The sequence below is a fragment of the Bos javanicus genome, chromosome 5, assembly GCF_032452875.1.
Source record: "Bos javanicus breed banteng chromosome 5, ARS-OSU_banteng_1.0, whole genome shotgun sequence".
NCBI lineage: Eukaryota > Metazoa > Chordata > Mammalia > Artiodactyla > Bovidae > Bos > Bos javanicus.
Window position 1 is genome coordinate 31,254,246 of NC_083872.1, and position 24,034 is coordinate 31,278,279.

Below are 24,034 nucleotides of genomic sequence, written 5' to 3' on the forward strand. Positions count from 1 at the left end.
AGGGTGGATACTTCTGTAGTTTTCTATTCCGTTTTCTTTGCTATTTGTTCCAGCACACATAGGGGCTCCCACAAAAGTGACTGAGTGAAAACTTCTTGGCGGCTGAGGGTTCCTCGCCCCAACAAAAACACTTTCAGAAAAAGCTACTATGGATCTTGGGTTACTGAGCAGCGCTACCTTTCAGAACCCCTATGGTACTCTCACATCCCACCTGGCTGGCCTGATTCAAATGGCTCATCTTGCCAAGGTCATACTGGTCGTTTATCAACTAAGGGAGGTGAAAAAGGCAGTTGCTTAGTTTTAGAAGGAGCACCGGTAGGCCCCAAAGATCCCGCCTCTTTCCACGGGGCAAGCCTATCAGCGTTCCTCTAGCGAAGAGCGGCAGCTCCCTAGAAGCCAATGAGTTCCGCTCCCTAGAATTATCCCGCCCATCCGTTGTGTCGTCACTCGGCCTCCAGTAAAATAGAACCAAGACTACGCTTCCCCTTAGCTTGCCTGTTGGCGGGTGTTTGCGTTGAAACTATACTGAAAGCCTGACCTTAAAGGGGAGGAAGCAGAGGGGAACCGGGGCCCTTTAAAACGAGGCCAGCTGGTGCCTGCCCCTTTAAGGGCGGGGCGCTCAGACGACAGAATCTGAGCCCCAGATTACTCCGAGTTTCCGTCACAGGCTGCAAGGTAAGGCTCCTTCGCTGGGTCCGGGTGCTTGGCGGCGGCGGTTTCATCGCCGCTGGTCCTCCCCGGGCCCAGAGACACCCCAGCCCCAGTCATGCTGAGCAGAGTATGGAAGGAGCTGACTACGAAGTGCTATCCGTGCGAGAGCAGCTATTCCACGAGCGGGTCCGCGAGTGCATTGTGAGTCCGGGATCCGGGCTGGAAGGGTAGGACCAAGTTGGGGAGAAGCACGGGTGTCGCGGGAGAGGGAGACGTCCAGATCGGAGTGAGACCCCCTGGGCACAGCGCCGGCAGACCCTGTTTGGTCCAGGGGCGAGCGACCAAGAGCCCTGGTCCGACTAGTGCTCGGGCTGGCGAATCCCTAGATCGTCTCCAGCTGAGTAGCTGTGCGATAAACAAAGCCGATCGGTTTCCGTTCCTCCCCTCTACACGCCCCTCCCCTCCCCGCCCTCCCTCCTGTCCGCCCCCCCGCCCCCCGCGCGCCAGTGATCGGAGTGCGGGTCTTCCCGTGTCTGGGAATCTACTGAGCCTGCCGATTTCAGTCAGATGGTCGGAGAGGGATGGGTTTAACTTGGGGAAGGCTTGTTTGCAACGACTTCTCAAACCCAAATGATGTTTGATGAAGGGGAGATGAACCGGGAACTTTGGGGGGTTTCTCACTTTGGAGGAAAGGACTCTTCCTGGGGTGGATTCTACCGTGTAGAAATGGAGAACAACTAAAGTGTCCCCTTCTTTTCCTCGCCCTTATTGGTGTTTTGTTAGAGACCCTGCAAGCCGAGTTTCCTAGCTTCGCAGCCATTCAGGGATTTCCTCTGAAGGGTCGTCCCCGGTGCGACGGAGGGCTTCTGGCTGCTTTCCTTACTCGCTCACTGCCACCTAGAGTAACAGCTGAAACTGTCACACAGCTAGGGACTCCTCACTTCTGGGCCAGGGGCACCCAGGGGAGCTTAGGGGATCGCATCTTTCTTGCACCTGCTCTAAACTCTCATATCTTTCCTTTCTCCTTTCCTTCCTCAGAGCGCCTCAGGGTAGCCCTCACCCCCAAATACTAAAGGGAAAGGGAAAGGTTTAGAAGAATAGAAGTTAGTGAGTGGAGGACCCACTGTAGGGGTCGTCCTTCATTTTTCTCAGACTGGGCTCCAGTCTGCCCTGGGCAGCTTCAGATTGGAGGAGGGCTAAAGTGAGCCAAGGCATAACTAGGTCTGCCTTTATCTGTGAGGACTGAAAAGTAGGGAGTTTATCAGTCCATGCGTGGGAACTTCAGATCTGCTTTCAGAAAGCTTTCCTTGTACGTTTCTTAGTGGGGGGTTGCACATGGCAGGCTTGGGCATATCCTGGAGTCATACCCGGGCCTTGAGACAGTGGAGAGCCAGAGACCCACTTTCCTAGAGAATAGGGAGGGAAGAGATCTTGGAGAGAGAAACAGCCTCCTGGATGTCGTCCCATCCTTTAGTCCCATTAGCTGAGGACATCAGCGCTGGTCAAGGGCATCCTGAGGGCTTCTAGTACATCTCACACGTGGCTCCAGTCCCCTGCTCTAGAGAATCACCTAGCCTCTGCTGGACCTGCATGGAACTCCAGCCTGACCTTTTGAGCCCTCCTGCCTTCCTGCTTATTACGCCCGCCCAGGGCAGAGCACTAGGCAGTAAAAATCTTGGAGCTGAAATCCAAGTGGCTCATTCTACTCTACTTCCCTATTGTTAAAAGCTACAATTTTGTCCTAGACCCATGTTTCTCCTGGGGTCTGTGTCTTCTCTCTTTGCTTAGATAGCTGTATGCAGATTCCCTGTAGGGTCAGCTTCTCTTGGGGACTGGAGCACCTATGAGACTGATCCTGCCTTCTTAGCCCACTTCAAACACAATAGCATCTCAAGATTCTCTGATCCTGATTGTGGAGCCAAGGTGACCAGTGGCTCCTCCCCTGGGCAATAGCAGCTTACTTGGGGTAGGGTGGGAATGTATGCATGTGTAGGATAACCTGGTCAAGTCCTGCCATAACTGTCCATTGGAGGACTAGTCATGAGGGGCATGGGACAGACCCTGAGAGACCTACCCTGGGAGCTGGAAATTACTTTAGGTAGGGACCATGGATTGATAGCTTTTAAAGGTTTTGATTCCAGCTCTAGAAGCTTTATAGATGTGGAACCCCAATTAAAGCCTACTATTATGGGCAGGGCATGAAAGAGACTCTGGTTTGGCCCAGAGCAGACCTGATCTTTTAGGGCCCCTGAATAAACAGAGTAGAAGTTCTGAGTTGGTCTAGGAACACGATTCCTACTTATTCTCTCCTGGAGCTTAGATCAAGGTGGGAGTGGAGAGAGAGGGAGTGAAGTGCCAGCACAATGAAGACATCCCTTTCTTCCCCTCAAATTTGCTTTTCTCAAATTATGTACTAGGAAGAAATCCTCTCTGGTTCTGTGGCCTTTTTCAGATGTGTGGATATGTGCATCTCTAGGAGTCTTCTCTGCCCATGCACCAACCAGGGTTCAGCTGAAACTATTTTCTCCCGGGGAAAAAACCCTCATAGAGCTGGACATGGTGCTCTGTCCCCAAGTGCATGGGTCAGTCCCTGAGGCCTTGATTAGAAGGAAGTACTGGGGAGAAAGATGGAACCCCTGGATGTATGGAGTCTAGTTTGGGGAAAGTGTCCCCATGGAATTAACAGAGAGGCCGCTGGAGCTGTGAAATGTTTGGGGATTAGCGCTTTTCATCTTGCTCACTTTCTGCCGCAGATCTCAACACTGCTGTTTGCGACTCTCTACATCTTCTGCCACATCGCCCTGACCCACTTCAAGAAGCCTGCTGAGTTTACCACAGGTACCTGTGACTTCCCTCCCTCCTGCCTGCCCTCTGCCAGTGTTCCTGTTGCTATGGCACCAGCCTCAGGGGAAGAGGGCTGTGTTGCTTGCTAGGAAAGTAGAGGTGTCTGTTCTTGAGCTTCTGCCTCCCTTCCTCCACAGGCAGAGACAAGGCGGTAGAGTGGAGAGTCTAGGAGGGCCAGTCATGTAACTTTTATGACCTCAGTTTCATTCTCTACAAAATAAAATGAGCCTAACAATTTCTACCCAGTCCATTGTTATTGTGTGGACCAAATATGATGGCTAATGTGAAAACTCTCTGTGAACCTCAGCAGGGCAACTGCAGGGTGAATGTTGTCATGGGCACAAGCCCTGTCATGTCCTCTCCTAGAGCTCCTACACCCAGGACCAGAGGCCTCCCGGACCACTGGGTCGCACCCCAGTGGTGATGGTGACCTTTCTCTTTGCAGAGAATTCATATTAAGGCTTTCAGTAGGCATTCTGTGATTGAGGGGGACGCACTTGTCCCAGTTCCTAACTCCAGATCGTCCGGTCCTGACCGGAACCTTTCCTCCCCTCCAGATGGCTTCATGCACCCTCAGCCAAGGAGGCAGCTACTCCTCAGCGTGATTCCCCTGGGGACTTTCTCTGTGATTTCCAATCCCTCTCCCCATTTCCCTTCACTCTACCTTGCCACTGATGTAACCAAGCTCACAGACTGGTCATTTATTGTATTTTCAGCTTACAAAGAGGAACCTATGGTGGAGAAGATCTGGGGAAGGAGGGAAGTGGGGGAATTTCATGCTCTCACCCCCTGGGACCACTGATCTTTAAGCTGCCACCCAGGCAGAGTGGATTGTGGGGTTCATAGTGTGAGCTCTCCTGAGCCTCCTGTCCAGCTCTGCCTCAGTGGGCCCAGGCCCCTCTTCAGGGGACAGAGAGGGAGCAGGAGGGTGCTGTGTGACACAGATCATTCCCAGAGCTGCCCACTGATGACCTGCCTCTTCCCCATGCCTCTGTCTTTTGTAGTAGATGAAGAAGATGCCACGGTCAACAAGATTGCGTAAGTACTGCTGCCTCAACGCCGGCACTTGTAGCCTTTGGAAGCTGGGATCTAGTGAGGCCCTGGGAGCAGGGAGAGAGTGAAATGTCAGAAACAATTTCTGCTTCCGCCCCATTTCTGCTTTTTTCCGGCTTTACACCATCCTGGGGACTCTTGGAAAAGCTGCTCTTCCTGTCCGCCTGGTTTGGCTGGGAGCTTCAAGGAGCCTCTTGGCCAGGAGCTGTCTGCTGGGGGCCTGAGTCACCAGAAGCAGCTCCAACTTGGCTCCACCTCCCAGCAGCCATTGGAGAAGGGGTGGGGTAGGGTTGCAGATTGATGGAAATGCCAGGGGATAGGGAAGGTGGAACCCCCAAGGGTGGGGCTTGCTTGGTTCTGAGAGAATGGCCCTAACTGTAGGCTATTATTATCTACTAGCACTTATAGAGAAAAATATAGAGATGACTCCTGTGGTTCAACAGACAACAAATTAAAAGGCAACCCCCACTCTCATCCCTCATGGACCAACTAGATAAGTGTCCCTTCTTTTGAGCTGATGCAATCTAGTGCACAGGTCTTGGCTGTGAAGCTGGGTTTCAACTCCCCTTGTCTCCCTTTGCCTTAGTGCCCTTATGCATATGGGGTGACCCTACTCTCTCCAGGCTCAGAAATCCACATCCCTGAGGTGAGCAGAGAAGTCAGGCCCATTATCTTGGCATCATGCCTGGCACACCCTACAGACACTGCAGGAAGACCGCATTCCTGGGGACAGTCTGGGCAAGTGACATGGCTGGTGACCAGGTTCCCATGAATTCCTGAGATGTGCCCATCCCATGTGCCAAGGCTTCCCTGGAGGTGAAGGCTGGGGTATGAGGCAGCAGGTAGAGTGCCAGCTCTTTCCCTGGGTCTGTCATTGCTCCAGCTGGTTCTAGGAGTCACAGGTGCCCATGGGATGGATGGGGCTTCTTAGGCCCAGGGAAGTGAATGTCGGAGCTAAGCAGGGGCACTACCCCTTCTCTGCCCAGGCTTGAGCTGTGCACCTTCACCCTGGCAGTCGCCCTGGGCGCTGTCCTGCTCCTGCCCTTCTCTATCATCAGCAATGAGGTGCTGCTCTCACTGCCTCGAAACTACTACATCCAGTGGCTCAACGGCTCCCTCATCCATGGTGCGTTGATCCTGGTTGCAGCTGAGGGTGGGGACCGGGAGCAGATCGGGTCAGGCAGACACAGCCTGGGGCTAGTCAGTCATAGATCACCCTATCCCTTCCACTTTCCCTTGTCACATGGTCAGTCCTCAGTGGGTTGGGGCGTCCCCCTTAATGACCATCTCTGCTTTTCCTTTTTTGCACTAGGCCTCTGGAACCTTGTTTTTCTCTTTTCCAACTTGTCCCTCATCTTCCTCATGCCCTTTGCATACTTCTTCACTGAGTCTGAGGGCTTTGCTGGCTCCAGAAAGGTGAGTCGGGGAACGTATCAATCAATCAATGCAGACCGGAAACAGTATTCCACTGAGATGGTTCAACTGAAGAGTTTTTAATGAAGAGACTATTTGCAAAGGAAGGAAATGGCAACCCACTCCAGTGTTCTTGCCTGGAGAATCCCAGGGATGGGGGAGCCTGGTGGGCTGCCGTCTATGGGGTCGCACAGAGTCGGACACGACTGAAGCAACTTAGCAGCAGCAGCAGTCAGCACTGAGGAGCTTGAGGCACTAGTGACAACAGGAAGTCATTACCATCCTCGACCTGAGGGAGCCAAAGGAAGAAATAATTTCTAGAACCCACTGGTAGTTGAAGCTGAAGAGGTGTGGCCACCCAAGAGAGGAGTTAGTGTCAGAGGTGCCAAACAGAAAAAACACCCTGGCCTCTCTTTCTTCCTACCTTCCACTCTCCTGCCAGCCCTCTCCATTGGGCAAGATGAACAGAAAACCAGAGCTTGATTTTTTTTTTAAGTGTCTTGTGGGATCTTAGTTCCCAGTCCAGGAATTGAACCCATGCCCCTTGCAGTGGAAGCTCAGAGTCTTAACCACTGGACTGCCGGGAAAGTCCCAAGAGGGCAAAGAGCTTGTGTGATGCAGACCTCGGGGTTCAGCTTCCCAGGGCAAGACAAGGATGGAGAAGGGGTCTGAGAAGGGGGGTTGCAAATGAAGAATATCCAGTAGAGGGAATGGCCCCAGATTGCTGGGTAGGAGGACAGAGTAACTAAGCAGAATAAGAAGGAAACACCCTCTGCTGCCTCCTGAATCCAGTCCTCTCTGGTTCCCAAGCCAGGCTGCCATCTCCCCTGTCTCCTTCGTTTCCCACACTGCCATCCCCACCCCCAAAACCTACTGCCTCCTCCCACAGGGTGTCCTGGCCCGGGTCTATGAGACGGTGGTGATGCTGATGCTCCTCACTCTGCTGGTCCTGGGCATGGTGTGGGTAGCCTCTGCCATTGTGGACAACAACAAGGCCAGCAGGGAGTCCCTCTATGGTGAGAAGACCAGCTTCCTCCCCACCCCTCAGCTGGCTCACGTTCCTCTGTCTAGAACCAATATATCCCTCTAAAACGGCGGAAGTTGGGACCTCCTCCCTTAGACTGAAGTTTCAAAACTGATGGGCTTCAGGCCACATCTAACCTGTGGAAGTGTTCCGCTGGGCTCATGCAATGAGTTAAAAAAAATATGAGTCTGTTGAAATTGGGAGATTTCACACTGATATCCAGGTTTCTGGTTGTGCTTAAGCAGGTTGAGGACCTGGCCACACTAGGCCCCGGTGACTTGGGCCAAACAGTGGCTGTGCCCTTTAGAGAGGGCTGAGGAGCTGCAGTTTGCTGTAGTCTCTGCCACTCCGTCTCTTGTCAGCCAGTCTTCCTCATCTTCATGACTTACCTTGCCCCTACAGACTTCGGTGTCGCACCCCTGCCTGGTCTCTGGGGCCTGTCAGCCCCGAGTAAGCAGGAGGAGAGAGCTGGGCTGACAGTCCTTTTTTTTTTCATCTTCAGACTTCTGGGAGTACTACCTCCCCTACCTCTACTCCTGCATCTCCTTCCTTGGGGTCCTGCTGCTCCTGGGTGAGTGTCCAGAGCCCAGGAGCGGGTGGGGAAGGTCCCGGGGCCAGAGCACCCCCTGTAGAAGGCAGAATGCAGGGGCGGGCAGGGCAGGCGGTGGAGAAAAGGCTCTGGCGGGTGACTGCCTCCTGTCCCCACAGTGTGTACCCCACTGGGCCTCGCCCGCATGTTCTCGGTCACTGGGAAGCTGCTGGTCAAGCCCCGGGTATGTAGTGCTCCTTGTCCTTGGACCCTGCCGGGGGAGCTTTCTGAAGAGCTGGGGCCTATCTATGAAGCCACTGTCCAGCTGTTCTGTTCATACCTTGCAGAGGGCCACAGCCTTTGCTGGCAAGCAGAGCACAAGATAGTTGGGAGGGACTGGATAAGGTCACCAGTCACAGGGTGATGATGAGGGGAGGGGAAGGAAAAGGACAATGGATCCTTAAGGTGAGCAGGGAGCTCTTGGGCTCTTGTGATCAAGGAGCCTCTGACAGTCCATCCCTCCCTTTCCTGACGCCCACAGCTCTTGGAGGACCTGGAGGAGCAGCTGCACTGCTCAGCCTTTGAGGAAGCAGCTTTGACCCGCAGGATTTGTAGTGAGACACAGTCCTTCCCAGCTGGCATGATGGGCGTGGCTTGGGCAGGGGTGGCGGGACTAGGACACAGCACTATCATCTCTGCCCCCAGATCCCACCTCCTGCTGGCTGCCCTTGGACATGGAACTGCTGCACAGACAGGTCCTGGCTCTGCAGACACAGAGGGTCCTGCTGGGTATGTGGGTTGGTAGGCATTGGGATGCCTGGCTTTCCCCAAGGAGAGAAGCTCCTCCTTTCAGGCCCTTGCAAACTGCTTTCCCATTCCTGCACAGAGAAGCGGCGGAAGGCTTCAGCCTGGCAGCGGAACCTGGGCTACCCCCTGGCCATGCTGTGCTTGCTGGTGCTGACGGTACGTACACCAGACTTGGTGGGGGTGGGCAGCGGTAGCACCTTGAGTACTTTAGCCCTTCACAGGGAGGAGAAGGAGGTGCAAGGACCTCCTTCAATAATAGTAGCTGCCTCTCAACGAGTACCTACTTTTGCGAAGCACATCAGTCCCCATTTTGTAGATGAAGAAACAGAAGTTTAAAAAGTTACCCAAAAAGAGGAAAAAAAAAAAGAATTTACCCAAGGTCACACAGGGCCTAAGCCATTATGCAGGTTTGCTCTGGGATGAAAATAAAGGTTAAAATCCAGTCCATCCCCTCAACTTGCTACATCATGGACTTGGAAATAAGTCTTATTGGTTTGAAGAAAGATGTATATTTTTCTCTTTTGCCTTTTGGGGACTTCCCTGGGAGCTTTAGGTGGCGCTAGTAGTCAAGAACCTGCCTGCCAATGCAGGAGACATAAGAGATGCAGGTTTGATCCTTGAGTTAGTAAGATCCCCAGAGGAGGGCATGACAATCCACTCCAGTATTTTTGCCTGGAGAGTCCCTGTGGACAGAGGAGCCTGGTGGGCTACAGTCCATAAGGTCACAAAGAGTCAGACACGACTAAAGTGACTTAGCACGCACACATGCACAGGACCTCCCTGGCAATCCAGTGGTTAAACCTGCACTTCCACTGAAGAGGGCATGGGTTCGATCCCTGGTTGGGGGAACTAATATCCCATGAGCTGTGTGGCACGTCCAAAAACACCCCAAACAAATAAAACTATTTGGGCTTTTTGCATCTGTACCTGTAAGTTCGATATAAGGTACTCTCAAAGGTGCTCTGTTGCTAGCATTAACCTTTGGGAGGTCCCACACATCTAACTGAAAACTGAAAATGATGGACCAGAGAGTCTGCTCTTAACATTCTCAACTCATTGGATACATTTGTGGGCTCAGACAGGGGTGGGAGTCCATGACCTTGCCTCCCACAGGGCCTGTCTGTGCTGATTGTGGCCATCCACATCCTGGAGCTGCTCATTGACGAGGCTGCCATGCCCCGGGGCATGCAGGTACCGGGCTGCCCACCCACCACATCTTTTTGGGGAGGGCCTAAGCAAGGCTGGGTGAGGGGGCAGAAGGTGAGGCCAGAGGGGAGGCCGGGCGCTGGTGGTGGTGATGACTATGGGGAGTGCTGCACAGTGACACCTCTTTGTCCCTCAGGGTGCCTCCCTGGGCCAGGTCTCCTTCTCCAAGCTGGGCTCCTTTGGTGCCGTCATTCAGGTCGTCCTTATCTTGTATCCTTCTGGAAATCCACCATTGCTTTTCTTCTTCAAACCCATCTCCTCTGGGGCTTTGGGCAGAGCTACAGTGGGAGTGAGGGGGAAGTGGGCAAGACTTGGCCAGCCCGAGGTTCAGAAAGAAGAAAAACAGTTGATTCAAAAGGAGGGCTGTGGAGGAAGAGAGGGCCATCCCCTTTGAGACAAGGCATTGATCCTTGGGAGTGGGCCAGTTCTTCCCTAACCCAGTGGCAGTTACCTGATGGTCTCCTCAGTTGTGGGCTTCTACAGCTCTCCACTCTTCCGGGGACTGCGGCCCAGATGGCATGACACGGCCATGACGCAGGTAGGCCATGATGCGGGTAGCCGGGAACCTGCCAGACTGGAGTGGAGGAAGCATCCTGGGGGCGTACCTGGGCACTCAGTGCTGGCAGCTCTGTGACCCTGACCTCCCCTTTCCTCACTCCCACCCAGATAATTGGGAACTGTGTCTGTCTCCTGGTTCTAAGCTCAGCACTTCCTGTCTTCTCTCGAACCCTGGGTAAGTAGCAAAAGGAGGTAAACAAAGTGGCTTGTTTTGAGTAGCTAATGGTACTAGGCAGACCCCTTATATTCTTGCTCTCTCTGATTCCCACAACAAACCTATGAGGAGGTATTACTTTCATTATACAGATGGAGTAACAGAGGCTCTATAAAGTGCTGTGCTGGGCTTCAGAGTAGTGTTGCTTCAAAGCTCATATTTTTTTCCATTTGCTACATCCCATGGCCTCTCTTATTTATTTCCATTTTTTCAGTGAAGAAATACCACTTTTCCCAAAATCTTTCTTTGGGGGATCATCTGATAAACATTTTTTCTTTTCTTTTGTCTGCACCCATAGGGCATGTGGGATCTTAGTTCTCCAACCAGGGATTGAGCCAATGCCCCCTGCAGTGGAAGTATTGAGTCTTAACGACTGGACCACCAGAGAAGTCTCAACATTCTCATTTTAGAGATGAGAAACAGGACAGCTACTTGATTTACCCAGAGTTACACAGCTAGCTTGAGGCAAGGCCGAGTCAGGCCAGAACCTCTCTACCCTGAGCCCCCGTCCAGTGCTTTTTCTGCACACTGGGCATCAAATGTTAAGCTCAATTCTCCTCCCATCTTTAGAGCTAGGATCTAGATGATGATGGGGAAGAAGGGGAACCTATGCGACTCCCCTACTACTTCGGGGTAAACTAGTTACACTTTTGAGCATTACCTGGTAAAAGTGTTCACCCCAAGGTAGTCGGGGAGTTGCATAGGCTCCCCACCTCTCCCACCATTATCGTCCATCTATTGTACATTATCAGTCGTGTTGGACTCTCTGCAACCCTATGGACTGTATCTTGCCAGGCTCCTCCGTCCATAGGATTCTCCAGGCAAGAATACTGCAGTGTGTAGCCTTTTCCTTCTCCAGGGGATCTTCCTGACCCAGGAATCAAACACAGGTCTCCTACACTGCAGGCAGATTCCTTACTGTCTGAGCCACCAGGGAAGCCTTATTTAGTATTTAAATCAGTTCTATTTGGTTTTTAAGTTTATATTCTCTCTACTCTACCATTTCTACTTTATGCCTTGGGATTTAGGATACTTGGCCTGTGTGTCCAGCAGTTAGTTCCTTTTAGGTTGGAAGCTGGTAGGAATATTTTTTTAAGTAGGGGAGGGGCTCAAGAATATTAATTTATGATAATTATATTATTATTGTTAGGGGCTCAGTAAGTGTTGGAATAGCACCTGGCACATATGGTTCCTCATGTGTGTTGTCTCATTTAATTCTCACAGTCCCATTATTTTGTCTACTTTTTTTTTTTTTAATTCCCTACTTTATAGTTGAAGAAACTGAGGCACAGACGTTTAAGGAAGTTGCTTCAGATCACAGTTAGATGAGGTGGAGTTCAGATATGAACCAAAGCAGCCACAATAAGAGCCCAGTTTCTCAGCTGCCACACTGCTCTGTCTACTGAAAAAGAACACTTGGTGACCAGCTTGAGGTTTCTGGCCCAGGAACAAGTAGCAGGCCCAGGGAGCTCCTTGGGACACGTGGAGCCAGAGGGGATCGCCCCAACCCCAACACACACAGACACATACACACACACATACACACTCCAGGAGAGGATGCCAGACTCTGGAAGGGAAGTTGGAGCAAGCCTAGCAGCTGATACTTGCTTCAACTGCCCTGAACTGTCCCTGAGACAAGTTGGGATGTAGGAACAACTAATGTGTAGAAGCCAACCTATCCGTTGCAGTGTTGAGATGTGGCCACCAGGAGGCAGCAGAAAGCTCGGCTCTGAGCCAGGGAAGGATTGGGGAGCCTACCTCCCATCCTGGCCTTTGTACTTCAGGGCTCACTCGCTTTGACCTGCTGGGTGACTTTGGACGCTTCAACTGGCTGGGCAACTTCTACATCGTGTTCCTCTACAATGCAGCCTTTGCGGGCCTCACCACTCTCTGTCTGGTGAAGACCTTCACGGCAGCTGTGCGGGCAGAGCTGATCCGGGCCTTTGGTGAGAGGGTGTCAGGGAGAGGCTGGTGGGGTGGTTGTAAGATGGAACTGTCTGGAACAGTGGTCATCCCAAGCAGGGGAGATGGCATACTCACCACCCATTCTGTGGCTTCTGAGGACTGACCTAAACCCTGCTTCTGACTATCCCCTGCCTCTTCCCCAGGGCTGGACAGACTACCGTTGCCTGTCTCTGGTTTCCCCCGGGTGTCTAAGAAGACCCAGCACCAGTGACCTTCAGCTGGGGGTGGGAGGGAGAAAACTGGACACTGCCATCTGCTGCCCAGGCCTGGAGAGGCGCCCAGGGGTGGGTGACCCTCAGGACCTGGAATCTGAGAGGGTGGGTGGCAGAGGGGAGCTGAGCCTTCTGCACTGCTGCATAATCTGAGCCAGAGTTTGGGACCAGGCCCCCTTGCTTCTGCAGATTTAACTGTGGGCCCCAGCATGGGGTGGGGCTGAAGACTGGGTCTGGCTCCTGGTCTCAAATCTGTTTACACGTCAATCTGCCTCACTGCTGTTCAGGGCCATGCCCTTAGCCATGTTTACATGATTTGATGTGCAATAGGGTGGGGTGGGGGCAGGGGAGGGTCAGAGCCAGTGGCCAACTTGGGAGGCAGATTGTCTTCCCTTGCCTCTGGCCCAGCAGAGCCTAAGCACTGTGCTATCCTGGAGGGGCTGTGGACCGCTGGAGAGACGAGGGCATAGGGAGGAAGAGGCCACAACCATCAGCAATAAAGTTGATACCAGGGTTTTCTTTGGTATTTTTTTAAACGTCCTGTCTGTCTGTTTGAACAGCTTTGCTCCCACCAGTCCTGAGTCTACAGAGGGAAATAGAGGGGTCCTTCCCACCATCCTTTCCCTCTTCTCTATCTGCATTCTGGGGACTTGGGTCTGGTGTTAGGCCATACAATCAGGCAGTGGGAAGCTCCTCCTCCCTTGGCCTTGCTAAAACCTGGCTGGTCACCTGACTTTTCCTTATACCCAAGCCTTATTTCTTGGGTGCCTTGGTTATTGGGGGTAAATGGGCATCAGCATAGGAAGAGGTAAAAGAAGGGGCTGCCTGACAAAGGTTTGTGATTCCTACCTCTGAAAAGAGCCTAACTCTGTATTTCCAGAGGCTATCGGTGCCTTGAATATTCTGCAAGCCCTCCTGCTATATTGGGGGTAGGGACAATGTTTCTGCTCATGGTTATGCAGATTATACATTGCACAGCTTCCAGGGGCACCATTCACCTCTTAGTCACTGTATGCATGGTTACTACAACTATTTTTTTGCAAATGGCAAGCCAATGACTTGAGGAAGGGCTGCTTTTTTCTAAGGTACACAGGTTACTGTGAATACTAGCCATGGAGCTGAGTGAGTATGGGATCCAAAAAAAGAATGTAGTTGCCACAGATACACAGATATAGTAGGCTGAACACCTACTATAGGCCAGGCACTCAGCTAAGTTTGTATTTAGGAATTGCTTTGTCTAGTAAGGGTGCGTGTTTATGTACATGCATGCTAAGTTGCTTCAGTCACTCTTTGCAACCGTATGGACTGTCCATGGGATTCTCCAGGCAAATATACTGGAGTGGGTGCCATTCCCTTCTCCAGGGGATCTTCTTGACCCAGGGATTGAACCCGTGTCTCTTAGGTCTCCTGCATTGGCAGGCAGGTTCTTTACCACTAGTGCCACCTGGGAAGCCCCCTGATAAGGGTGACATAATTTTAATACCATACTGCGATAAATGGTGGTTAATTTCTCATTCTCAAGGAAACAGAGGTCCAGTGTCAGTACATTAAGGAAGGCTTCTTAGAGAAAGACTTCTAAATGACAGTAGATCAATGGGTGAAGTGTTGCAACTTCAAAGCCTTTGACATGAGAGAGACCTGAGTGGCTAGAAGCAGAGCTCCAGAAGGTTTGGAGAAGGAAAAAGATAGAGATGCCATGTGTGTGTGTGTGTGTGTTAGTCGCTCAGTCGTTTCTGACTCTTTGCAACCCCATGGACTGTAGCCTGCCCAGCTCCTCTATCAGTGGAATTCTCCAGGCAAGAATACTAGAGTGGGTAGCCATTCCCTTCTCCAGGGGATCTTCCCAACCCAGGAATTGAACCTGGGTCTCCTGCATTGCAGGCAGATTCTTTACCATCTGAGCCACCAGGGAAGCCCTAATAAGATGCCCTGATGGAAGGTAAAGGGAAGTGATCATCAGTCTGTTAGAGACTATGACTTTTAAGTACCTGCTGAACAGGTCCTCCAGCAGTTTCCAATCCACAAACTGGGTATCCGGCAAGGATAAGAGAGGGGACAAAAGTTTGAAGTCCTGAACCAGACTATCACTATGAAGATCTGTTCCTGATTCTGAGGAAGCTCTTAGCAGAAGACTACAAAGCTACCAGGGAAAAGGGTTCTCTGGTACCCATCCCTTCCAGTCCTAGTTACTGCTAAGGAGGAGAGATGGAAGTGGGGGAGGACACAGAGAAAGGAGTTGTGTGCCCAAAGGGCTTTATTGGCCTTGGGCAGAAATTGGATCCCATACCTCCTAGACGGGACGCGCTATCAGGGTAGGCTTGGGGAGAGCAAAGATCTAATTCAAGTATCAGAGGAGGATGGTTTGGTGCCACGCATAAACTTAGAGGTAGAAGGATGCTTATCCAGGCAGCCAAGGATTAAAGCTGCTAGAATTTCCGAGGCAGGTGCCTGCCTGGCTTCCGGGATGGAAATGAAGTGGACCAGTGGTGGCCGGCTAGAGCCCCCGCCCCGGTGGGAGGGGGCGGGACGGTCCTGGGAGAAGGGCGGGGGGCGGGGCCAGGGGCCACTTAAGGCGGAGCCGGCGTTCTGGCAGCGCCGGAGCCAGGCGGCAGAGCCAGCAGGGTTGGCACTTACCCACGACCCCCCCTTCCCTGCTATGATGGCCCGTCAGTAGCAGGTTCCAGACCCCCCAAGGGTATGTAGGCAAAGCTAGCAGCAGCCAGGTGCGCAGAGCCACAGAGCTCTAGGGCACTCTGGGGGCAGCTCTGCCTGCTGCGCTCTGTGGTGCCTGGGGAGATGCCCAAGTGACGGGCGAGCTGGTGAGAACAAGAACGTTCCCTTTTGGCCCGAGTCCGCTGCATCTATGGCGCTGCCAGCCAGTCTGGTGCCCCTGTGCTGCTTGGCACTTCTGGCGCTGCCGGCTCAGAGCTGCGGGCCGGGCCGGGGACCGGTCGGCCGGCGCCGCTATGTGCGCAAACAGCTCGTGCCGCTGCTCTACAAGCAGTTTGTGCCCAGCGTGCCCGAGCGGACCCTGGGCGCCAGTGGGCCAGCTGAGGGGAGGGTGACAAGAGGTTCTGAGCGCTTCCGGGACCTGGTGCCTAACTACAACCCCGACATCATCTTCAAGGATGAGGAGAACAGTGGTGCAGACCGCCTGATGACCGAGGTAAGGAGGGCCTCTCCCCACCTGCTCGAGGGCACGTCAATTTCTCTGCTCTCCTCTGGCAGCTGGGGGGGAGGGATGTTGAGCTGAGTTTCATCTATAGAGACCTTAATCTCAAGGACCTACCTCCACTTCTCACCCCCTCCCCCCCTCCCAAAAAAAGAACACCTCTGCTGGCTGGATTTACTGATCTAGAGGGATCCAGGGAGAGGCCGGGCTGGGGAGGGGGAGGAGGGACTAGTGAGAGTGAAGCTGGGAGAGACAGGGAGGGCGGGGAAAGGAGGATGGCGGCAGGCGAGACGGGAAATGGCTGAGGCGTGGACCGGGGGTCAGCTACCGAGCCAGGCAGGAAGGGCTGGGGTGAGCTGGGGGCCAGGAGCTGGCTAGGCAGCAGACAGAACTCTACCCTTAGCCTGGCTCCTGACCTGGTAATGTTAAAGCTCAAGGGCCAAAGGTACTGATGGGACTGGGAAAGTGGTGACCAAGGGACAGATCATCAGGGACATCTACCTGAGGAGGGCTGGGCAGGAATTGTCTTTGGTATGGGGGAGGCATCCCAGAACTGGGTAAAGCTATCTATCTAGAGTCTAAACCACTGTCCTGGAGCAAAAACCAATCTCCAATGGGAAGAATAGATGGACACACCTGAGACCCAAAGGGTTCCTGTGTCCCTCAAACACAGTTTAGCTCAAGGACTTTCCTTGGAATTAAAGGGTTAAAATGAATTCAACGACTATGTATTGAGCATCTGCTGCAGACCAGAACCTAACCAACAACCTAGGGTGCGAGGAGAGGGACCACCTCTGGCCTGTGATCTCAACTGTCAGAGCTGGAAGGGAACTTGGAGGTCACATTCTTCCATCCTCCACCTCCCATTTTTACATCTCCGAGCTGGGCCCCAGGAGGAAAAGTGATTTAATCAAAGTCTTAAAACTAATTAGTGGCATGGCTGAGTCTAGAATTCAGGACTCCTGATTCTAAGTCCTATACACTTTCCATTACACCACCTAATTGTGTATGGAGTGGGAAGGTGGGGGGAGCGGGAGGGGGACGGATTTCCTCTGATTAACTGCCATAGTTTTCCAGGTTACTTTGTTAGGAAAACCTGTCCAGGGGAGAAAGAATTCCCTGAAGCCTTACCTACCCAGAGACTGGGAAGGGGAAACGCCTTCCCTCCTTGGTCATGGAGTATCCTGGCCCTTTCCTCTGGCTTCCACCTGCAGCAGAGGGGGCAGAACAAGGGACAGGACCAGGAGAATTTCTGACAGGCACGGGAACCCCCTCCGTCCTGCTTATCTCCCACACCCTGGCTGCAAAAGGCCTTCATTGAGTTGGCTCTGCACTGGGCTGCTGCCCCCGCAGGTCAAGGCCTCAGGGCCTCCGTAGGGGACAAAACGACAAAAAGTTGGAAGGAGTTACCACTTTTCCTGTCTTCCCCCTCCCCTCCTCTCCAACCCTGCGGAGGTGTAGAAGCCTCGGGAAAGAAGGGCAGGGGGGAAATGTCCCTCTGGCCAGTTAGGAAAAAACCAAGTCCGAGGAGAGACCGGAGCGGGGAGAAGAAAAGGAAGCGGTCCTCTGCGCCTCCTCCCGTGAGGTCCGTGCTGTGGTGCGCGCCAAGGTCTCCGGCTCCCAGACTGGAGCAGCCGAGATAACCGTGGTCTCCCTCCCCCGGTGCAGGCTTCCAGCCGCGGCTGCTTTTCCTCGTCTCCACTCCCACCCTGCAGGGGGCCCCCCAGATCCGCGCAAGGGCAGCTCGCGTTAGTCTCAGGTGCTACTCCCACGCCTTTCTGCGCGGCCTCCGGAACAAGAGACCGAGCGAATGGGGGGTTCTCAAGGGCTGGCAGAGCCTGAGCTGGAACTGGGAGGGCTGGTCGCGCTGGGGGAGGGGACCCGGCGGGCCGGAGCTGGGATGGGGGGCGCGGCTTTCTGCCCTTTCCTCTCCCTGCGCCGGGGCGGCTGAAAAGCGCCTTTGTGGATGGAGCTGCTGAGTCCGCTTCTCCCGGCGCGTCCCCGGCCTCGGCCCGGGATTCTCGTTCGGTTAAGTCATCCCGGAGAATGGCCATTGTACTTCGCGCAGCCCCCGCCACCCCAGCCCTTTTTCCAGCAGCCTAGATCCCGCACGGCTCCGCTTGGGCACCTCTGTGGGGGGCACTCGCACCACGAAAGGGTTAATGCTAGGGGCTGAAAGGAGGAGGAGGAAGGAAGGAAGGAAGCGGTGCCCGGTGCCAGGGAAGGCAACGAAACAAAAGATGAATCAGGAGGAGGGAGGGGAGCCGGGGCTTGGGGCGGGGGCCAGGCTAAAACAGGGGCTCCTCTCGCGGAGCCAGGCTGCTCAGCCCTTCCTTGACCAAGCTCCCACCCGCTTTCTTGCCCTCTACCAGGTTGAGCTGAGGTTCCAGAACAAAGTTCCAGAACAACTAGAGATGAAGGGCAGAAATCAAAAGTAGGGGAAAGAACTAGGTTTGGGTGCTCCCTTTCAACTTCAGGGTGACTCCGCAGGTCGCAAAGCCGCCCTGGAGGGCGTAGATTAACGACGACACCCATTCAGATTCTCACTTCCCCAGGGCACTCAAAATCTAGGAGGGAGTTCGGTGTGGGGGGAGGGGTGCGTCGGGAAAACAAGAATCAACTCTCCCGTCCAGGTCGCTTTTGCCCCCGTGGTGGTGGTCGTGGTACTGAGCAGATTGACTTTATTCCCCGCCAGCGTTGTAAGGAGCGGGTGAACGCGCTGGCCATAGCCGTGATGAACATGTGGCCCGGAGTGCGCCTACGGGTGACCGAGGGCTGGGACGAGGACGGCCACCACGCGCAGGACTCACTTCATTACGAAGGACGTGCCTTGGATATCACCACATCCGACCGCGACCGCAACAAGTATGGGTTGCTGGCGCGCCTGGCCGTGGAAGCCGGCTTCGACTGGGTCTACTATGAGTCCCGCAACCACGTCCACGTGTCGGTCAAAGCTGGTACAGTAGGGGGTGGGTGGTGAGGTCCCTTCGGGAAACTGAGGGTGCACAACCCGGTTGCGACCCTAGGGGAGACCAAAGAGGCGTTGGCGTTGTTAAACCAGCCTTCCATTTCTGCCCGGTTGGGACCCGATCTGGGGGAACGTGCTTGTTGTTCCGGGACTGGTGAAGTCTGTCCTGAGCTTGACCCACGTCCTTCAGAATCTTTACTAACATTCTGGAACCGCTGGTCTTCAGTCCTCTCTCTCTGCTTGTTCCTTGCAGATAACTCCCTGGCGGTCAGGGCAGGCGGCTGCTTTCCGGGAAATGCCACCGTGCGCCTGCGGAGCGGCGAGCGGAAGGGGCTGCGGGAACTGCATCGCGGAGACTGGGTGCTGGCGGCAGACGCGGCCGGCCGGGTGGTGCCCACGCCCGTATTGCTCTTCCTGGACCGGGACTTGCAGCGCCGGGCCTCTTTCGTAGCTGTGGAGACCGAGCGGCCCCCGCGCAAGCTGTTGCTCACGCCTTGGCACTTGGTGTTCGCGGCTCGGGGGCCAGCGCCCGCGCCAGGCGACTTTGCACCGGTGTTCGCGCGCCGGTTGCGCGCGGGGGACTCGGTGCTGGCGCCAGGCGGGGACGCCCTTCGGCCGGCGCGCGTGGCCCGCGTGGCGCGGGAGGAAGCCGTGGGCGTTTTCGCACCGCTCACAGCGCACGGGACGCTGCTGGTCAACGATGTCCTGGCCTCATGCTACGCGGTTCTCGAAAGTCACCAGTGGGCGCACCGCGCCTTTGCTCCTTTGCGCCTGCTGCACGCGCTGGGGGCGCTGCTTCCGGGCGGGGCCGTTCAGCCGACTGGCATGCATTGGTACTCTCGGTTCCTCTATCGCTTGGCTGAGGAGCTGCTGGACTGAGCGTTCCAGGCATAGAAAACTCGTGGCACCCGCCTAAACGCGAGCGTGCGGGCTGAGATCCGGGGATACGCGCAGCAGACGATGCTGATGGCGGGGAGGGGTAGGGAGAAAATGGATGAGATGGTTTAGGGGCAACCTCTAATTAGGAGGTTGGGTCCTAGGTAGATGGAGTTGATGATGGATACTCCTTGACGAGGACTATTTCTCCTCTTATTCCCCAGTGCCTCAGCCCCACTCGATTATTTTATTTTATTTTCTATTTATAAATTGTAATATAATGATCTGCTTGCCCAGCCTGGCAAGATGAGGGGCCGAGGCATGGTCATAACATTTTCCTACAAGTGGGCTAATAAAAGAAAGGGTTCCAGGAGCTTATTGGGAAATATCTCTATTCAGATGGTGATTTGCCTCCAGATTGGGGGAGGGGTATGGAGAAAGGGGACCATACCTTACTTCCCATCCCCCCTTGTTTCCCAGCAGGTCGTCCTGCCTTGCTTCCTCCTCTCTGGAGGCCTCCCTGTCGACCAGCAGCAACTGAGACCAGAAGAGTCTGCCCTTTTCTAGGCTGCTAGTTCTTTTTCCCATCAGAGAGGACTAGCATTCTGCCCACGTGTCTGCATACCCGACTGTTGAAGAGACCAGGGTTATCCAAAGAACAAGACAACTCAAACGCATTCTTTCTCTGTTCATAGGGGCTCCAAAGGAGGTTCAAGCCATTTTAGGTACTGATACTTAAAGAATTCTGGCTCCCATTTGTTAGCCTGCAGTCTCCCCTGCTCAAGAATCACCATAGCCTGCATTCTACTCTGGTGTGTGTGCAGTGGGGGGTGAGGGTGGGGTGTCTACATGGGACTGATTTTTTTTTTCTCCTTGGGAGGAGACTGGACCAACTGACAACTCATGGCAATCCCTCAGCTCAGTTCAGTCGCTCAGTCATGTCTGACTCTTTGCAACCCCATGGACTGCATCACACCAGCCTCCCTCTCCATCACCAACTCCCAGAGTTTATTCAAACTCATGTCCATTGAGTTGGTGACGCCATCCAACCATCTCAGCTTCTGTCGTCCCCTTCTCCTCCCACCTTCAATCTTTCCCAGCACCAGGGTCTTTTCAAATGAGTCAGTTCTTTGCATCAAGTGGCCAAAGTATTAGAGTTTCAGTTTCAGCATCAGTCCTTCGAATGAATATTCAGGACTTATTTCCTTTAGGATGGACTGGTTGGATTTCCTTGCTGTCCGAGGGACTCTCAAGAGTCTTCTCCAACACCACAGTTCAAAAGCATCAATTCTTCGGTGGACAGCTTTCATTCCAACTCTCACATCCATACATGACTACTGGAAAAACCATAGCTAATTCATAACTGGTAGTCTCCATACATTCTTGATCAAGAGAAAGAACCTGCACAGAGGGCTGGAACCTGTTCTTCCTGATGGGCTGAGCACAGAGAGCAACTTCAGCCCAGATGTATGGCAGCAGAGGGGACACAGGCTCTCCAAGCAAGGGAATATAGGAATTAAAAACTGAGTCCCCTTTCTGATCAGCTTCCTGGTTGTTGTTTCTACTGGCTTCCTCCCCCTTTCCCCTCTCCCCTCTCCCATTATTGCTAGCTCTGCTTCCCTGGAATCTAGGCAGGCAGGTGCCTCTGAGTTAGGAATGGAAGCTCCGAGGGAGTTGCAGTGCACTGGAAGGAGAGTGTCAGGGCCTGGAGGATGGTTAAATGTTGGTACCACCAGGAGCCCACCTTTCCCTGTGGCAGCTGTGCTCTTCCAGGGCAAGGACCCTGCTATACACTGCCCTCTAGTGGCCTTCAGGATCGGTTCCCTTCTAGCCCCGAGGAAAGAGGAACTATATGCTGTACAGATGGTGGATGGATTTGTGCAAAAGGCCTTCTCCCCCGGGGCAAGACGGGGTGGATGGGCCTGTTAAGCTGCCAGGCTGAGCCACAGGTGTCAGGGGCTGGTGAGGAGCCCACCTGCCTCTCATTTGGAAAGTGGCACTTTTGCATCCCTCTTTCTTGGTTTAGCCCTGTGGCTCCTGGAAGCTGGAAGTATATTGTAGCCTGTAGTAATCCAGACTTTGATGTGCATCCAAGTTAACCTACTTATCTCCCTCACCCTGGGCCCCTTTGGGTTCAGTGTTTGGAGGTGAAAGCATATTTAGGGTTCCAGGTAGTGCTTGATAAAACCAACATTTGGAAACAGGCGAAGTTTACCTTTGTTCAGTAGTAAAGAATCCACCTGCCAAGCAGGAGAAGCAAGTTCAACCCCTGGGTGGGGAAGATCTCTGGAGAAGGAAATAGCAACCCACTCGAGTATTCTGGCCTGGGAAATCCCATGACAGTGGAGCCTGGCAGGCTACAGCCCATGTTAGCGACTAAACGACAACTAAGTTTACCTTTATATTCTTCCACAGCCATTTCCCTCTGTCCTCACCAAGTGCCCATTACCACCACCCTTCCCCTTTCAGAGTGACTTCAGAAACACACTCCAAGCTGTGGACCTTTCCTACTTTCTAAACCTGCCCTTGTCTCATTCTGTCAGATCCTGATGCCCTCCTGTCATGTCACTCCAGGTGATGACTAAACTTACAAATTTCTATGTTGTTGATGGGCTCCTTGTTTTTACTACTCTTTTCATATAATGCATGTATTTAAAAGACCTGCTGAAAATAAGGCCTTAAACCATAAAGCCATAATGGTGCTGATTCCTAGCACCTTAATGTGTTGGGCAGGAGATATTTGGGGACAACAATTAATTGGTTTCCCTTAAACTACATCCTATAGACTACTTCCCAGGTTGAAGGCTCACCTCTCACCTCCCCCACTCGCACCCCCACTCTCATTCCTCATTATTCTTTTCCTCTGAGGCTCTCCTAGCTTCCTAAAATAAAATCCATTACCTTCCCTCAAGCAGCAAAGAACACCATCTCTATGAAGATGGCCAGGAGGCATATTCAACTGGGCCACAGGACATCTCTAAGTACAACACCCCTTCTCATTAACAAAATAGGCAGTGAGAATTAGGGAAAGGGCATGACTTGGAAGTCAGGCAGACCTGGAGTTACTGATCCCTGCCTGACAAGATCGTTGACAATAGCAGTGTATGTGCCCAACTGGAATGGAAACTACCAAGTGTTCTATGCTCTGCATCTATTTCTCGCTGCCTTTGCTGCTCTGCTGTCTATAGACTGTCTGCTTCTCTCCATACCACTCTACCAGAATCAGCATTATCAGTGGTTCCTGGACTTTTGAGGGGTTGTGTTGCCTCTTTACTTGTCTGATTTCATAACATTCCGTTCTTCAGAAAGTGCTATGTGACAGATGTGGGTTTGCTTTAGAACTGAAGTATAATTAAAAGTAATCTTGTTTTGAGAATTTACAGAGCATTTTGTTGATCATCCTGCCAAGACCTCTTGGCATTTTGGGAAACTGGAGTTGAGAAGCACTGTGTTGAGGTTCAGGTGAACTTTGGGGGCTTCCCAGGTGGCTCAGATGGTAAAGGTTTCTGTGACCTTTTTATTACCCAGAATTCAGATTTTTCTCCCCTTCCTTTCTTCATCAGGATTTGCTGAACATACACAGTGTAGCATCATATTAGACACAGAAAAACATAAAAATTAAGAAATAGTTTCTCAAAAGTTTAAGATGGTTAACTACCTAAGCAACAGTGTTACTTAAGATGAGTTGAATGGGTGGTAAATGTCATATTTGTACCCAGAAGGCCTTGTGGAGAAAGTAGGGCCTGAATAGGATGTTTTAGAATGTGTAGGTGGAGGAGACTAGAAAGGCTATTCCAGATAGAAGTAACAATGTGAGCAAGGACTTGGAATCTGGAATGCGAATGCGCAGGCTGGTTAGAACAGGAGACTGGGAAGTGTAACTATAGCTAACGCTGCCTGAGAACGTACTATAGGCTAGGCCCTGTTTTAGCACTTTACCTGCGTCCTCATTTAGTCCTCACATAACTCAGTGAGATTTATTACAGAAGAGGAAACTGGGGCAGGAATAACTATAAGACTGCCTTCATGGATGGGGCCACATCCTATGGGGTCTTAAGCTAGTGTTAACTCTTCCTCATTCCCTTCACTGAGTCACTAGTAAGTCTCACTTTCTGACAGTACTCTCTCATTTTCGTTGACTCTTCTTCCTCCTGTCTGGAGGACTGGCTTCCTTACCTAGCCACTGCTTAAGGAAATATAGATGTAGGTGCAAGTTTCTGGCAGTAATCCATAGCAGGTGGGTACACCAACCCAGAAAGCAAGAGAAGACTCTCAGCTCTTTTTGAATTAGAGGAGAGGAAATATTGAGCTTTGTTATGGACTGAATGTATGTCACCCCCAAATTCATCTGTTGAAGCTCTCATGTCTGTGTGGCTATATTTGGAAATGGGGCCTCTAAGGAAGTAATTATGGTTAAATGAGGTCATTAGAGTGGGCCCTGATCTGACGGGATTAGTGTCGTTTCAAGAAGACACAGGAGAGTGCTTGCTTTCTCTCTCTTCACATGCTCAACAATAGGCCGTAGTGAGAAGGCAGCCATCT

At 52.8% G+C, this 24,034-nt stretch overlaps 2 protein-coding genes across 6 annotated transcripts; both read left to right on the top strand.

Annotated features, from left to right (window-relative positions):
- The first annotated feature begins 474 nt into the window (after nt 1-474).
- LMBR1L (limb development membrane protein 1 like) lies at nt 475-13,012 on the top strand. Of its 4 annotated transcripts, none has more exons than XM_061416241.1 (17): nt 475-852; nt 3,405-3,489; nt 4,500-4,533; nt 5,535-5,674; nt 5,861-5,964; nt 6,851-6,977; nt 7,488-7,556; nt 7,694-7,758; nt 8,056-8,128; nt 8,220-8,303; nt 8,401-8,477; nt 9,435-9,512; nt 9,664-9,737; nt 9,975-10,065; nt 10,194-10,260; nt 12,084-12,245; nt 12,408-13,012. In XM_061416241.1, exons 1-17 carry the CDS (start codon nt 781-783, stop codon nt 12,473-12,475), a joined length of 1,470 nt encoding a protein of 489 aa, XP_061272225.1. In that variant the 5' UTR covers nt 475-780; the 3' UTR covers nt 12,476-13,012. The 4 variants fall into 4 exon arrangements, with proteins under 4 accessions (XP_061272225.1, XP_061272228.1, XP_061272226.1 ...); XM_061416244.1 differs by having other exon boundaries at nt 544-675; XM_061416242.1 differs by lacking the exons at nt 475-852; nt 3,405-3,489; nt 4,500-4,533 and adding an exon at nt 5,041-5,390.
- Nucleotides 13,013-13,094: 82 nt separating this feature from the next.
- DHH (desert hedgehog signaling molecule) lies at nt 13,095-22,868 on the top strand. Of its 2 annotated transcripts, XM_061416245.1 has the most exons (4): nt 13,095-15,642; nt 18,344-18,605; nt 18,870-19,449; nt 19,973-22,868. In XM_061416245.1, exons 1-4 carry the CDS (start codon nt 15,340-15,342, stop codon nt 20,031-20,033), a joined length of 1,206 nt encoding a protein of 401 aa, XP_061272229.1. In that variant the 5' UTR covers nt 13,095-15,339; the 3' UTR covers nt 20,034-22,868. The 2 variants fall into 2 exon arrangements, with proteins under 2 accessions (XP_061272229.1, XP_061272230.1); XM_061416246.1 differs by having other exon boundaries at nt 18,870-22,868.
- Nucleotides 22,869-24,034: the final 1,166 nt, after the last annotated feature.